This window comes from Leguminivora glycinivorella, chromosome 5, assembly GCF_023078275.1.
Source record: "Leguminivora glycinivorella isolate SPB_JAAS2020 chromosome 5, LegGlyc_1.1, whole genome shotgun sequence".
In the NCBI taxonomy this organism is placed as follows: domain Eukaryota; kingdom Metazoa; phylum Arthropoda; class Insecta; order Lepidoptera; family Tortricidae; genus Leguminivora; species Leguminivora glycinivorella.
The window spans coordinates 3,349,909-3,367,196 of record NC_062975.1 but is presented as its reverse complement, the minus strand read 5'-3'; the positions used below and the strand labels follow the sequence as shown (position 1 = coordinate 3,367,196).

The 17,288-nt window shown below is 35.1% G+C and overlaps 1 protein-coding gene across 2 annotated transcripts; it reads right to left on the bottom strand.

Moving 5' to 3' along the window:
- Positions 1–11,725: 11,725 nt before the first annotated feature.
- LOC125226450 lies at positions 11,726–16,734 on the bottom strand. 2 transcript variants are annotated; one of them, XM_048130432.1, is made up of 4 exons: positions 16,038–16,734; positions 15,588–15,686; positions 14,998–15,096; positions 11,726–14,362 (listed from the first exon to the last, which is right to left on the bottom strand). In XM_048130432.1, exons 1-4 carry the CDS (start codon positions 16,093–16,095, stop codon positions 11,973–11,975), a joined length of 2,646 nt encoding a protein of 881 aa, XP_047986389.1. In that variant the 5' UTR covers positions 16,096–16,734; the 3' UTR covers positions 11,726–11,972. The 2 variants fall into 2 exon arrangements, with proteins under 2 accessions (XP_047986389.1, XP_047986390.1); XM_048130433.1 differs by having other exon boundaries at positions 14,998–15,090; positions 16,038–16,733.
- Between the last annotated feature and the right edge of the window lie 554 nt (positions 16,735–17,288).

Below are 17,288 nucleotides of genomic sequence, written 5' to 3'. Positions count from 1 at the left end.
TCTTTACTCATTATCAATAAACGTGACAGAATCTATCGGACATTAACGCGTCGAGCACTGGTACTTTTTCCTTACCTACATATATCCCCCTATGTGCGTAGCCGTATGCAACGAAACGCTCACGATATCTATTTCGTAGCTATCTATCTCTATCGCTCTTGCGTATTGGCGAGACAGAGCCAGACTCCGTTTCGGTGGCATTTCGCGTCGCAGAAATGCCATTCGGCTACGGGGCCTGTTCAGAATTGAAATGAATAAACGTAAATGCCAGTATTTTCCGGCGAGGAAGGTAAAGATCATGAATTTAGCCTATATCGTCGCCGTAGAGCGAAAAGTCACCAAATCGTTCATTGGTCATTTTGAGTTATGAGAGTTTAAAGAAAAAAATAATTAAAATAATTTTTACTGAAATTATCTTCAGATGAAATTATGGTTTTATATCTGTTTATTAATTGGAAACTGCTATTCTTTGGGCTCAAAATGGATTTATATTATTCACACTAACGATTTAGGAGCTATAGGCGATAATTAATTTTTGCCCTTAAATATTACACCTTAATTATGACTTAGTGATTTTTTGAACCCTTGGCTTATTGGTGGTACGTAGTTATTCGGTGATATCTGGTTATTATCTCGATTTGTGGGCACAGTGAGGAGATAAAACCTATAAAATCATTACGAATTAATTCGGAACATCCGACAGCAGTTGATGGTGCTGATTTTATAGGTTTTATCTCCTCACTGTGCTCACAAATCGAGATAATAACCAGATATCACCGAATAACTACGTATCACCAATAAGTCAAGGTTTGCCCTACTTACTATATATATTTTTTTGGATTCTGCTTAATATTTTAGGAACAAATTAAATCACGTCATTTCAAATTTTGCAAACACTTTATTAAAATAAAATAAACATCAAATCAAATTAAAATGGTCTCTAATTATATTAAAATCATCATTAGAAAATCCATAAAAATTAACATGGTCTTCCTAAAATAGCTTTCTTTACGCATCACAGTCACTCTTCGTCCACGTCATCTGTTTCTGTGACATCAGGCTCACACAATCTGTCAATAACTGTCTTATTGGTCGGCAGACTTTGGTACCATGAATGAAGCTCTCGAGGAATAACTCCCTTAGTGCATAAATTTAAGAGATCTTTTTTTTTTTCGCCTCAGATATAGGCAATGCCTGTGGATATGCCTTTGGAATGGGATAGTCTTTTATCTTATTGATCCAGTCCTCGGCGTCGTCATGGTTGTCTGGTTCATCAGGTACACGTCCCTTGCGCCTCTTTGTGCGTCTCAGCGGCTTTGGCAGGCCACCGTAAATCTGTTGGACATTAAATTCAGAGTAGGGGCCCTCATGGCTGTAGCGAAATTTTACTACACAAGGACGCTGCTTCTCAAATCTGAGACACTTAAAATTTAAGCCACGCCAATTTGTTGCCATCAGTGTCGTGTGTCGTATTTCTAACGAAAGCTTCATTCAACGCCCTGACATCGAGCATTTCGTCGTGAAGTAACTCTTTTACGACGTATGGTGGAGCATTCGTACCTTTATCAAAATGACAACACTGACAACCAATAATGAAAGCCGCTAGAAATTTCACGTCGTTCTCACTATGACTAGGTACCTACAGTCACCGGCAGTAGTGGTAGCAAAAGAAAGCTATTTTAGGAAGACCATGTTAATTTTTATGGATTTTCTAATGATGATTTTAATATAATTAGAGGCCATTTTAATTTGATTTGATGTTTATTTTATTTTAATAAAGTGTTTGCAAAATTTGAAATGACGTGATTTAATTTGTTCCTAAAATATTAAGCAGAATCCAAAAAAATATATATAGTAAGTAGGGCAAACCTTGGCTTATTGGTGATACGTAGTTATTCGGTGATATCTGGTTATTATCTCGATTTGTGAGCACAGTGAGGAGATAAAACCTATAAAATCACCACCATCAACTGCTGTCGGATGTTCCGAATTAATTCGTAATGATTTTATAGGTTTTATCTCCTCACTGTGCCCACAAATCGAGATAATAACCAGATATCACCGAATAACTACGTATCACCAATAAGCCAAGGTTTGCCCTAGTTTGCTCATGCGCAACGACTGGCCGGAGGACGCGGCGGGGGAGTCGCGTCGGTGCGGTATCGGTGCGGGGCCCGCGGCACTGGCCGAAAAGTCACTAACTTGCGAGCGAAATTCAATCAAATCACGTCGGAGTACAGTACAGTCTTTATTGTAAAATTAATTAAATATGATTAGTTATTGTATTCTACATTTTTTTGTAGGGTTAAACTCATTAAAACTGTTTAATTAATTATCGTTTTGGTTAAATGATGTACATTGCCTTACAACTATAAATAAAAAATAACTAAACAGAGTTAGTTAATTTTCGCTTTCACACTTTTGACATACCAGGTATTCTAAAAGTAACTAAGTATATTAAGTGACTTTTTGAATGAGGTTCTTCGTGGTAAAATCGTTTAGTAATAGTTTGGGAAAAATAACTAAAATGACTTAGGTACGCTCATAAATAAGTTCAAAGAAGTATAAAAAAGTATAAAAGAATATATTGACAATTGAATCTTACGCATCGTAACATCCCTTAGTTTAGTAGTAGTAGTAGTAGTAGTAAACACTTTATTGTACAGAACAAATTACATGTACAGAGAATAATTATAACGGTTATGTACAAAGGCGAGCTTATCCCTTTAAGGGATTTCTTCCAGCTAACCTTAGAATAACTGAGAGAGGAAAATAGATGGTAGACAAACAAAATGCAATACTTATACCTAAATACATAAATAATAATATATATTTATATAAACAATAAACATATATGAAAATAATAATAACCGCACACGACCCAGTTTAATTTTTTTTATTGGTTTTCATGTGAAAGCCATAATTTCTTTAATTTTGACTTCAGCGATGCTACTGACTGACACTGTCTTAATGGAGCTGGCAACGCATTCCACAGCTTCACAGAGTATACTGTGACTGATTTGTCGTAAGATCGGTGTCTATGGGAAGGGATCGTAAGCGAAAGATCCTCACTAGATCGTAACCGGTGGTCACTGCTTTCCGCCAAAAACCGGAACCGTTCCTTGAGGTAAGGCGGGGAGGAGGGGTAGAACAGCACCTTGAAAAGGAGGGATAGTGTGTGCAAGTCTCTGCGACGACGGATAGGTAGCCACTCGAGCTGCTCAAGTTAGTTTAAGGGCGCGTTATTGCAATAAAAGCATTTTTGCTTTTGATTTTGATTTACGTTGCCTTTATAAAATCTCTTCGACTTATTAAATAAAAAACAATTTTATAAATTAAGAGCAATGCCTCTCTCTTTGCGCAGTAATGTGGAAATAAACGGGACAATTTTGACGTACATAATAATAATGTTATTTACTTTTACTCGTACTCACGTTAACGTTTTAACTAATATTTTGTGCACATAAATAATTATTAACCCCTCATATATCATGTTCAGGATCTGTCACCTCTCATACAATTTAAATTGTAATCAACAAACTGAAATTTTTGACAACGGCATTTTAGGGGAAACCTTAATATTTTAATATTATAACACAATAAGTATTCTGCCCTGATAAGCCGAAAAGCGCTATCTCAAACGAAAATCATAGCTAACTTAAATTAACTGACAGTTCCATTTAAAATCATTTGGTTTTGAACTCGGCTTAATTGGAAGATACACAAATTTGACATTTAAACAGGAACAAAAGATTACACACAAAAAATGGATGTCACATAAAGCCGGTTTTACATTTGTCACACAAATTACAACGTAAATCGGTTTCATACATTTATAATAATGGTAGTGTGTGATAGAATATACAGGGTGGCCCATTCAAATCGGTCAGTATGGGAAAGATTGATAAAAACTGACTTGATAAAAAGAAAAAACTGCATTCATACAATTAATAAAAAACCTCTATAGTGTAACTCAGGTGGGCCCCGAACTTTAACCTCATTTGTTTTCGAAAATCAGACCTAAACTATTTCCTATTCAGATATCGTTTGTGTAGGTCTATAAGACAGAAAATACCTCTCTCTAAGAAAATAATGTTAAAATGAATAAAATGCATTTTATTCATTTTAGACATTATGTATAAGTAGACATTGTATGTTGTGTACAAACGATATCTGAATAGAAATAGTGTAAGTTTGTTTTTTTGAAAATCAACCGGGTTCCAAACTTTAAAATGGGGTAAAATGCATTTTATTCATTTTAGACATTATGTTTCTTAGAGATATTTACTGCTTAAGACCTACACAAACGATATCTGAATAGAAATAGTGTAAGTTTATTTTTTCAAAACAACCGGGTTCGATTCCCTTGTTCCATGGTTCCTAAGAACAAATCTTCGTATGTCTTACAGTTTCAGACTTTCCCATACTGACCGATTTGAATGGGCCACCCTGTAGATTACATGTGCATATTTTTCTGACAAAGTGTGCCTGTGCAATTCATAAAATGTGCACGCAAAAAAAGTACTACATAATTTGTATGAAACCGATTTCGTCACGATCACGACAATATACAAATGTGCGTCCGGCTGTTAGAGCGATAGTTTTTGAGCTTCATTTTAGTAAATAAACCAATCCTCTCAACACTTGGATTTTGATCCAATAAGTTTAGAAAGCATTTCACTGTTTACACGGACTATCGCTTATACCGTTGGAGATGAAAAGGAATGGTCTGAATGGTTCGGTCTGCGAGTAAATGAGATTTGTCCGTATTCATCAGTCATTTGGTTGCATGCATTACTCTACATTTAATAATGAATATTTGTGAAAAGGATTATAAATTCACATTTGTATGTTCTCTTGGTAGGTACCTACTCCTTAGTTAAATGTTAATTTTATATTTTTGTATATTCCATAATGTAACTGTTGTGTAATGACATATTTCCTCGTTAACTTTTCGTCTATAGCAATAGATGTGAAAAAACATAGGAAATAACAGCAGCATACATTTAAAAACAAACTCTGCATACCTATACGTATATCTGTCGGCGTCCGTTTGACCCGGCAGATCGTAAAGTAAATCAATAAATAAATAAATATTATGGGACATTCTTACACAGATTGCTGAGGCCCACGGTAAGCTCAAGAAGGCTTGTGTTGTGGGTACTCAAACAACGATATACATCACTATCACTATCACTATCACTACATAGTATAAAACAAAGTCACTTTTTCTGTCCCTATGTCCCTATGTCCCTATGTCCCTTTGTATGCTTAAATCTTTGAAACTACGCAACGGATTTTGATGCGGTTTTTTTTAATAGATAGAGTGATTCAAGAGGAAGGTTTATATGTATAATAACATCCATTAAATAGTGGAGAAGTACTGTTATTTTTGAGGTTTCTAATGTGATGTCGTAAATAATTACATGCGGGTAGATTATATTTATTTGTCTACCCCGAACATTTATATAAATTAATATCGGGTAGTTTTGTGTTGTTTACATGGGGTGACATTTTGCTGGGACGTCAGTCTTCCGCGACCACGGCCAGTGCAACCTGGCCGAAACGTTGGGAAAAAGGTAAAAATAATGTTAATTAATCGCATTCGACCTGTCTGTATGTGACTTTAAATATGTGTACAAAGCGCGAGAACTTAGTGTTATCTTGATAAGGGATAGGGATAGCGATAGGGATAGCGATAATCGTAAATTCGTAAATAAACTTAAAAATAAACTTATGCTTGAAGCGTATTACACTGTTGACGAATTTTTCAACGACGTGCACTCTTGAACTGGTTCACTATACCAACCATTTTGAATTATAAAATTGAAATGTATCTTCGACAGCATGTTTGCATTAACTATGTAAGTTATAAGTGCCGACTGTAGACACTTAATAACAAAAAATAACAAAGAAGAATGTATTTATATGTAATTTTGTTGACATGTAAAACTATGTTTGATAAAGGAATAAATGAATGAATGAATGAATGAATGATAGGGATAGCGATAGGGATAGCGATGTCACTACATAGTATAAAACAAAGTCGCTTTCTCTGTCCCTATGTCCCTTTGTATGCTTAAATCTTTGAAACTACGCAACGGATTTTGATGCGGTTTTTTTTAATAGATAGAGTGATTCAAGAGGAAGGTTTATATGTATAATAACATCCATTAAATAGTGGAGAAGTACTGTTATTTTTGAGGTTTCTAATGTGATGTCGTAAATAATTACATGCGGGTAGATTATATTTATTTGTCTACCCCGAACATTTATATAAATTAATATCGGGTAGTTTTGTGTTGTTTACATGGGGTGACATTTTGCTGGGACGTCAGTCTTCCGCGACCACGGCCAGTGCAACCTGGCCGAAACGTTGGGAAAAAAGGTAAAAATAATGTTAATTAATCGCATTCGACCTGTCTGTATGTGACTTTAAATATGTGTACAAAGCGCGAGAACTTAGTGTTATCTTGATAAGGGATAGGGATAGCGATAGGGATAGCGATAATCGTAAATTCGTAAATAAACTTAAAAATAAACTTATGCTTGAAGCGTATTACACTGTTGACGAATTTTTCAACGACGTGCACTCTTGAACTGGTTCACTATACCAACCATTTTGAATTATAAAATTGAAATGTATCTTCGACAGCATGTTTGCATTAACTATGTAAGTTATAAGTGCCGACTGTAGACACTTAATAACAAAAAATAACAAAGAAGAATGTATTTATATGTAATTTTGTTGACATGTAAAACTATGTTTGATAAAGGAATAAATGAATGAATGAATGAATGAATGATAGGGATAGCGATAGGGATAGCGATGTCACTACATAGTATAAAACAAAGTCGCTTTCTCTGTCCCTATGTCTCTTTGTATGCTTAAATCTTTGAAACTACGCAACGGATTTTGATGCGGTTTTTTTTAATAGATAGAGTGATTCAAGAGGAAGGTTTATATGTATAATAACATCCATTAAATAGTGGAGAAGTACTGTTATTTTTGAGGTTTCTAATGTGATGTCGTAAATAATTACATGCGGGTAAATTATATTTATTTGTCTACCCCGAACATTTATATAAATTAATATCGGGTAGTTTTGTGTTGTTTACATCTCCGGTGACATTTTGCTGGGACGTCAGTCTTCCGCGACCACGGCCAGTGCAACCTGGCCGAAACGTTGGGAAAAAGGTAAAAATAATGTTAATTAATCGCTTTCGACCTGTATGTGACTTTAAATATGTGTACAAAGCGCGAGAACTTCGTGTTATCTTGATAAGGGATAGGGATAGCGATAGGGATAGCGATAGGGATAGCGATAGCCATAGCGTTAGCGATAGCGATAGCGATAGGGATAGAGATAGGGATACGGATAGGGATACGATACGGATACGGATACGGATACGGATAATATGGGTATCGTTAGAGGGATACGGATAATCGGTCGGCGGTCTCTTACAATCAAAGTGCTCTAAGACGATCGTTGTTTGCTTGAAGATTACGTTTGCGATAAGTATAAGCAAAATGTAAAAAATTGTAAGGGATAATAGAAAAAAGTACTTTTTACCCACCGATCATATAGTGTCGAAATACGGGCTATGTGGGATGTTTATAAAGGTTTCCCCAGCGTATATAGAATTACCTACGCTGTGGTCGATGTGTAATATTTCTACAATCATTGCAAGCAAAAGTATTATGTGCAATCGAAATAATCGCAGATAAATATACCAGAGAAACCTAAGGATCCAAATGAAAATCTTAATGAATACTTTTATTACGCGGGCGAAGCCGCGGGTAAAAGCTAGTAATATATAAATACTAAAAGTTTCCGAGTAATGTCTTGACAATAATCACATCTAATCTAACCAATAGATAGGCCAGATACGATCGTGAGGGTGCTTCAGATGCCCGAAGGGTAAGCCAAATACGCAAACGCTTACGGTAATACCGTTATCGTAGCTAGCTATCTTTATCGCTCTTCCGTATTGGCGCGACAGTGTCAGGCAGGTCAGGCTGCATTTCAGCATCTATAGAGTCAACGGCAATCATTCGGCTAGTCCGGCAGAAATATAAATAAACCCAACGTGGACTTCATTCTACTCACGGAACGTGTTTTCACAAATTTCACCATATACCTAAATAAATAAAATATTATAACTAAGGTACAGCGGGGCAAATCTCGACTGGCGGAGGGACTACATGTATCCATTGAACACGCCTACCATATATAACCGGTGGACACTCTATTTAATAATGCAAACATTGTAAAACATGGAGAAAATAGACCAGTTACATTTGCCCCCCAGTCGAGATTTGCCCCGCTGTACCTTATTTTAAGACGTTCTTACCTACACAGATTGACTGAGAAGCACGATAAGCTCATACGAGGCTTCTCTTGTGGGTACTCAGGCAACGATATGTTATATATTATAATATTCACATATTTATATGCAAAGAGATTAAAAGTCCGCTTTATCTACTTCGTCTCTTTTTTGTACGGCTTTGATCGAAATTCGACCAAGTGTGTACGAGTATAATCCATACTTCCATATTAATAATATAAATGGGAAAGAGTGTGTGTTTGTCCGTCTTTCACGGCGGCGGAGCGACGAATTGACGTGCTTTTTTAAGTGGAGATAGTTGAAGGTATGGAGAGTGAGAGTGACATAGGCTACTTTTTTCTCTTTCTAACCCCCCCACTTCCCTAAAATGGAAAGTGGAAGTTTGTAAGGAGAATTCCACAATTTTCGAATTTAACGCGAGCGAAGCCGCGGGCTAAAGCTAGTTTACTATATAAAACATACGTAATGCTCGTAGTGGTAATCTACATTGAACAACGTTTATTCAAAAACATTCGGTTGGAATATAAAAAATCGTTTGAATTATTTTTCTTTAGGTGCTTGCCATTCAGACAAAGGGAAGTATTTTGATATGTTGCTCGCACATTATTTTCTTTTACATGTAGATAGACGGATTGTTGGGGACATTACCGGGTTGATGATGAAAACTATTACTTGTACCATCACTTTACTTTATTCGCTTATAACAAACATATTAACAACCAATTTACAATAAATAATTCAAGACTTCTTCACTACAACTCGTCTGTACTCGAACTGGCCACCGTCACTGTATGTCCGCCATTTTTATAACAATCCAACATGGCGGAAACCAGTGACTAGTATGAGTCAATTGATATTCTTTAATACTTTCATCATAAATAACAGTAAGATAAATCAAAATATAAGGCATTAATAAATAATTACTCTTACAGCTCGGCCATCCTGTTCGAGGCGAGACCCTTCGCCAAAGCTTAATGTGAAATAATTCAAAAGAAAGACAATACCAGTTTATATAACAAAAAAGTGTAGTATAATATGCATTTGAAATAATTCTTAAACAATAGAAATACAAAACATAACACTTCATACCGATACCTTTACCACATAATTACGATATGCTGTAAGACTGATATTAGCAAAATATTATTTATTTATGGAAAAGTAATTCTCAATTATAATAAAACTATAACTTACGTATACTAAAAATGGATTTTTAAATATTTCTATAAACCTTATCAAGTGTAAAGAAAGAGCATTAATCAGACATAGGCCTGTGAAAAATAAATATATGAATAAGATTTACTTCGATTTAAATTATTGAGATCCAATTAAATTCATTACATTTAATTAAATTCATTACATCCAATTGAATTCATTACATCCAATTAAATTATGATGATTAAATTAATTAGAAGGCATTCACAAGTTATAAACATATTCCAGTAAACAATGCAACACTTCACTGCACACTTCACTCGCGAAACATAAGCAAAAAGAACATATTTACACGATTTTATGATATCACCACCTCATCACATGATTGAACGGAATTCCCGTGCCGCTACGGGGCAATAGCATCATGGGCCACCCAAGCTCTGTCAGCCTGCTGCCGCAGCTGCTCATCATGGACGCTGGATATTGCGCCGCCAGACGCAAGCTCGCATACCATGCCAGCATTTAAGGACTCAGTCGACGATCGAAAGAGGTATCTTTACCCTGACCCTCTCTCCTGGGCACTCCTGGGTCGGAAGTGAATCTACACCCCGACCCTCTCACCTGGGTACTCCTGGGTGGTAAATGAATACCAGACCCTGGCCCTTTCACCTGGACGCTCCTGGGTCCTTGATCTGAAACTTGCAACACTTTCTTTAGAAACATAAAATTTCGACTGTCTTCGAAATTATGGTAAAATTATTATGGTTCGGTAATCAATTTAATAAGTCACAATGTATTGATAGTCGTGATGCCAATGTGATGATTAAATAAATTATTGTCGTCACTTATTAATATATCGCTATACTGAGTAATTATATTTAAGATTTTTCTGATTTATGCAGTATACACATCTGCAGAATCTTTAAATATTCAAATAACCCGTGATTAATGAAATATCGTGCCTAATTATTTATTTACCATTTGTAACGTATTATACATATTATATTTAACAACTATTTAAGCACCATCGCAAATACGACTATGGTGCACGGTGTACGTCTTTATTTTTTTTTTATTCTGTTATCATTATTACTTTTTTTAGGTTCTAGTTAAGATTGATGCAATAGTATGTCGAAATAAGTTAATTCCAAGTTATTTTATTTAGGTTATAGGCCCATATAAGTTGAATTAAATTGATCTGTATTTCTGATTATACACGATGTTTCCGGTATCACTCAAAACCTCAGACACCCCAACTGATTTTTATTTTTTTAAACTCATCTAGAGTATTCATCTTTTATTCTGATGGTTACTTTTTTTTTTAATTGAATTTTTAGATTTATGTACAGCTCTACTTGACTTTTAGCTCTACAGTCAATAAAATAATTGCTAACTACCATCATAAACCATAAGACTATTTATTTGTGTACGTTACTGCAACGACATAAGGTTTACCAATAGACAGCTAAGATGTCACTGTAAAACACTTTAAAGCTTTGTCACAGTAAACTTCAAATTGGACAGGTAATCGCAGTAAGCAAATAAACTCAATATTCAAAATGACAAGGTTGTAATTAGGTAAGAGTTGAATTTGTTATGTCTTATGATAAACATTAAGATTGAACTGACAAACAACGTCAAACTAGTAGCGGAAAAAATAATCGTCCATGTAACCAGCCAGTATTAATACCCCTAAATACTGAAAAAAAGTAAACAACCTCTAGCAATGCGATATACACAATGTTGTATTACGAGTACAATAGAATGGGCACGTAAAAAATAACTAATAATACTCATTTAAATAAAAATATTACCCCCATCAAGATATAGCTCAATCGATTCTACTCTCGATTCTGAACAAACTGTTTTCAGGTTTTTAGTGTTAAGTGAAACACGGTGTAGTAAAAATAAGGTTTTGTCAAAGAACTTTTGTAATTCATTTTTGTCAACAAGTTAATATGATTGTCACATGTTTCTATTGCTATTCGAATTGCTATTTATTATAGCGATAGCCGTTAGATATTATATACATAAGCAATGTGGCTGCAATGACATAGATAAGGTATATGAATAATCATTATTCGTACTGCTTTCAAGCTGTGGGGTTTTCATATAATTATCAAGAGGTCTATCCACATATCGAGGGTTGCCTGGTGAAACCCAATAAGTATGAGAAACCTAGTTTCGAGAAAAACGATGTTAAAGGTTTATGGTCATCAAACACTACTTTCGACAAATAAATAACCAGTTGTATAACTTCTATCTGTATGGTAATTTAATCCACTTTAAATAAATTTGTGTTTTAGTTACGTAACTCAAGTAGTTTTCCTGTAGGAAAATGTTTTTTACCAAAAGGTGTCGACTTATTGGGTTTACGAAAAAATAAAAAAGCCGTTATTGTTACTAAGAGGGTTTATTACTCATAAAAAACTAAAACAAAAGAAGTTAATCTACCAGTCAGAATGGTGTTATTCTTCATCTGAATGATTTGGTGCGTTGCCGACAAATGTTTTTAAGCTTCTTATCCATCCATGGTACTCCTCAGGTATAATTTGTTTCCGGCACATGGTTTCTAAATCTTTTTTCTTAGCAATGCTTATAGGTAACTGGCTGCTGTATCTTTCCTCTAACTCTTCTGGCCATGGCATTGCAACGGATGGTGGGTTAGACTGTCTCTTAGCTCTTGTTCTCGGTGTATTTGGTTTTTTATATGAAATATCTAACTGACGAAAATCCTCAGACATGTCGTAATTAAAGTAAATTTTAAAATCACCTTTTACATACCGAATCCTTTTAATTTTCAGCCAGTTTACAGCCTCATTCGTGGTATCTTTGTTTTTATTATTCATTATAGCAGCACTGAGCTTTTTCAAGTCCAACATTTCGTTAAATTTAAACTCTTTCACTTTATAGCTATCAATTTCAATTTTTTTCTTTCCTTCGTCATTGGTAACGTACTTTGTTTTTTTAGTTCTAGAAAATTTAAAGACATTTTTCCAATCAGAAACGCTATTAATTGATAAGTTTTTCGAGGCATGTTCAATAGCTGCATGCATCGAATCTACTTCCATGTGGCTATGGCCACTTTCAAGAAACTTTTGCTCAATTATTTGTAGGTGGTCTATCTTTTGTACTGCCCAGATTAAGAGAGCAGAAATGTATTGGTTTCGGTTCTGACCGCTGCACGTATCCGAAAAAATGCTTAATTCTGTCACGGTTTCAGGCAATTGAGACAAGTAGTAGTAAAGGCATGATCCGATTTCACAACTGCCTTTATTACCATTTATTTCACTCCAGCAAAGACAATAAGCATTATTTGGAAGACTAGCTTCATAAATGGTAAAATTGAATAGAACTAATTTTCTCATGTAGTACAGTAGACTTTCTCCGCCATAAGGTATTTGCAAAACTGCCTGTAAATCCATAGTTATTGACATGAACGTTTCGTCTACATTAGCACGAGCTTTGTCAGTGTCTTTCGCGTTTTGACAGACCGTTTTTCGTTGTATATGCTCTTGGTATTCTTCTTCTAGCTTTTCTTTCGACTGTGCTTTTTTGTACCTTGAACAAACGTTACATAGGTCTTTTTTGGGACTGTAAAAGCTGTAATTGTACTCCTCGTTAAAAATATGCCGGTATTTTGACTCTGAAACTGGATTTTCATTATTCTCTTTACAAAAATCTACATACAATCCGTGCATGTTCACAACTGATTTCGCGTCCGGGTAAAGATATTTTTTCTTAGTATCTTTACGGCAGTAATGACTATCCATTACAGGAAAGCTCTCTATGTGATTCTTGACCTGTTGGACATCTTCCCTTTTAGTTTTATTTGGTGGGCTTTTCTTGCCACGTTGATCATCCCCGGCATACAATCCCAATGAATCCTTTTTGTTCACAGCATCGGTTATGACATCTACACTAATGCACAATGTAGCCATGAAAAATTTTTGGCAAACTTGGATTTTGTCATTGTCTTTCTGGAAGAAACATTTTTTACTAAATGAACGCTCCTTTTTATTAGATGTCTTCTGTAATTTTCGTGTTTTAACAGGCTGAATTGTTAAACAAGAAAGAATAAAGTTCTTTCTTGCTCGGAAATCCATACTGTAGAAATTACGGCACAAACTGCAACGTTCTTCGTCGGAAAACTGTTCAGTACATTTGAATTGGCATTTATCACATTCAATAGGCTTTGGAACTTTAGCAGGACGCTTAATGCCTTGGGTCACATAAGGTAGTCCTTCCATCTTTCGCTTTTTGGCGATATTGACTTTCCATTCAGATGGCTTAGCTTGCTTACGTCGTTTCAGAGGCTTAACACGACTCCAAACTCTGTCTAAAATATTCTCTAAAACTAAGTAAACAGTATCTTCTACTTCAGAACGAACATCCGAACTTTCAGGGATTATGCTGTTATTGCAACTAGAGTCAGTTGGTTTTAATATTTTTGGTGGTTCGTCCTCTGAATCTGAAACATGAGAAGGAGCTTTTTCTATACATTCATCAGCTTCTCCAGGCAAGGAATGTTCCTGCTGTTTGCATGGGCTGGGACTTTCAGGAATAATAATATCATGGTCGTAATCATTTTGCTGAGGTGTTTCGTTCTCCGAATCTGTATCTAGAACATAAGGAGCTCCTACTAAATGGTCAAGTCCTTCTACAGAAATCCAAACTCGATCTAAAACTTCATCAATTAGCACCATAAAAAAGTCTTCCTCTGTGTATGAAACATTCGGACTTTCAGGAATAAAATCAAAGTCGGTATCTATTTGCTGTGGTGAATAGTCCTTAGAATCTGGCACGTAAGTAGGATCTTCATCGGAATAGTCACTGCCAAATAAAGCAGTCTCATCATCTGAAAAAAAAAGTACCTATAAGTAATAGTAAATTACGATACACGTGCGGAAAAAGGAAGTTCGAAACGACTGACGATAAATTAAAACACGACCGAGTATTTTAAATAGACACGAGTTACGAATTTTCTTCTCGCACGTGTATAGTACGACGTTTTTCAGTACAGATGGCCCGAAATGAACCACTTCTTGCACTATTACGTAAAAAAAAAACATCTGTAATACATAGTACATTACGATACAAGTGCGGATAAAAAAGGAATTTCGAAACGAGTGGCGATAAATTAAAACACGACCGAAGGGAGTGTTTTAAATCGACACGAGTTACAAATTTCCTTTTCGCACGTATATCGTACGACGTTTTTCAGTACAGATGGCCCTCCGAAGTTTCAATCTGACAAATAATGACCCACTTCTCGCACTTGAGCGTAAAAAAGCACCATCTGTACTGAAAAATAAGTTGTTACAGATTGCTCGTAATATTAATCCTCAAATAATACTAATCACTCCAAGGTTAGCTGGAAGAAATCCCTTATAGGGATAAGCTCGCCTTTGTATCTCTGTACCTACAAATTGTATATAAACTGTTGTACACAATAAAGTGATTACTACTACTACTATTACTACTACTACTTACTCGAGTCTGCCGTACTATCATCATCGATGACAATATTGTGCATTTGGGCGGCGATATCTATTTGCGTTTCATCAAGATCGGAGGAGTCATCATCTGAAATTGAATAAAAAAAGTAAGAGAAGTGAACAATAACACAATAACTTATAACCATTTACGCACAATATCGGGATTTTAAACTCAGGTAAGTACAAATAAGGGCATGTAATACATCGATGGCTGCATGGTCAAACCCGATAAGCCATTGTTAATTTGTCATTGAGCGAAGATTTTCATATACATCCCTTAATATTATAATTTCAAAACCTACTAGCTAAAGTTATCGGATTTGACCACGCATCATTCGAAACCATTAGTCACCTTATAACACCATAAGTAATAAAATGAAGAGATTATTTTCTACTTTTACAGGTACGCCGGGACCTACGAGGTTAAAGCTTAAGCTACACTAAGAATAGCTTAAGCTATAAGGTTCATTTCAGCTCGCCGCGTTGAACGCGTCCGCCCGCCCGAGTTCTGTGTAGCTTAAGAATAAGATTAATGCACAATGTACTAAGTATACAATTACGGATCTTCAAACCATGGAAACTTACCATCTTCATTGTTTCGCTGATAACAGCTTATGTTTTCATTTGCCGTTGAAACACTAGGTCCAGTCATAGAAAATCTGTTAACAGAAGCACCTGATCCCGCTGGAATGTAAAATACGATTTAATCTAGGTATATTATTCAATAATTTAAATAAACATAATACTAATTCAAACAACAATTTAATTTATAATTTTGTACCGTAAGTATCACTCAAAGTACGCGACGCGACTTCGAATCTATTGGGTAGTAGCTAGTGCTGAAACCCAATAGATTCGCTCTTAACGAAACAAAACAACAACAATACTTTTCATATGAACTGTTACAATAGCTTAGATTTAATATTATTTATGTACAGTACATAATCATATCAATTAGCATAACATGATTAAGTGGGTATCTTATTTAGTACGACAATTCAAAATGTATTTCTAGGTTAGAAAAATAGATTTTACCTGTTTCTAGCTTGTTACTGCAGGCTAGCTGCACTAATTTTCTGGCTCGGTCACCCATCACACAACTTTGAACACATACACAACCTTCATTTATATAAAACACAACTTTTTAACTGCTATTTTCAATTAAAATATGCAACGACGCAGCGACGCCACTCCGCTCGACTAGCGCTGCGCTTGCGATCGCGTCGCTACTTGTTGAGGCTTATTGGGTTCTTCCCCGGACCACTTTTTAAATAAATTTGCTAAAGGCCCGTGCGAGAATCCAACAACTAGACTTAAACGAATATTTATTAAAGATTTGGTTTAGATAAGTACTATAAGTTTGTTTATTGGGTTTCTCTTTGAAGTAGGTTGTACGTTTAATAAATAATATCGTAAAAGCAGAATCCGACAAATGATCCTAACGTATTTTAATTCTTACCAGATTACTTTTAAGGTTCAAATCGTAATGAGCTAATATCGGGTAAGTATTAGTAACTGGTTCTACGTTGTGTGTTTAGTTTGATTTAGTAGAAATATCTCTGCATTAAAAACCTATAAATATATATTATGTGGTTCTTTCACTAAGTAATATTAAAAACAGATGCCTTAAATGGACTTGTGGTGTTAAGTTCTAAATTAAATCTTGAAATCACGGACTTACTGGGTTATCAACTGGGCATATTTCCGAAATACAAGTCAAATCAGCTTATCGGATAATACCATTAGATTAAGCGATACCGAATCGATATAAAACTGTTTTTACCTTAAAATCTCACTTTTTGTCACTTATTGGGTTTCACCAGGCAACCCTCGATATACATCAAGTATAACTTTATTTTCCATGAAAGGCTATTGTGAATTTAGACAATGAATATTATGTTGGGTTTCTACATTTTAGTTTTATTCCTGATATCTATGAAATGGGTTTATACATTGAACCTTTTATATTATTCAGGGTTTGCAATCCGGATATTCGAATATCCGAATTATTCGAATATCCGCCAATATTTTTATCCGAAAATATTCGAATAATCTAAGTGAAATTATCCGGATAAACGGATAATTTCTATAAACATTATTTTTATTTATAAGTGATATATTTAATAGATAGACGTCACTTGAACCAATTTCGATCAATTCTTAATACGGATAATGTTATTGCTAACAAGTTAACACCTATTTATCTTCAAAATCAAACTAATATTTACAAAACAAAGAAAGCATTCGTGAACAAGAAGTAGGCAGAATGCCTCACCCCACGCACTC

Coding starts and splice junctions, on each gene's coding strand:
- LOC125226450 (XM_048130432.1), bottom strand. CDS start 16,095: ATGGGTGACCGAGCCAGAAAATTAGTGCAGCTAGCCTGCAGTAACAAG. Junction 15,097..15,587: donor TCAGCGAAACAATGAAGATG/GTAAGTTTCCAT, acceptor TTTTTTATTCAA/TTTCAGATGATGACTCCTCC. Junction 14,363..14,997: donor TGATAGTACGGCAGACTCGA/GTAAGTAGTAGT, acceptor TTTTTTTTTCAG/ATGATGAGACTGCTTTATTT.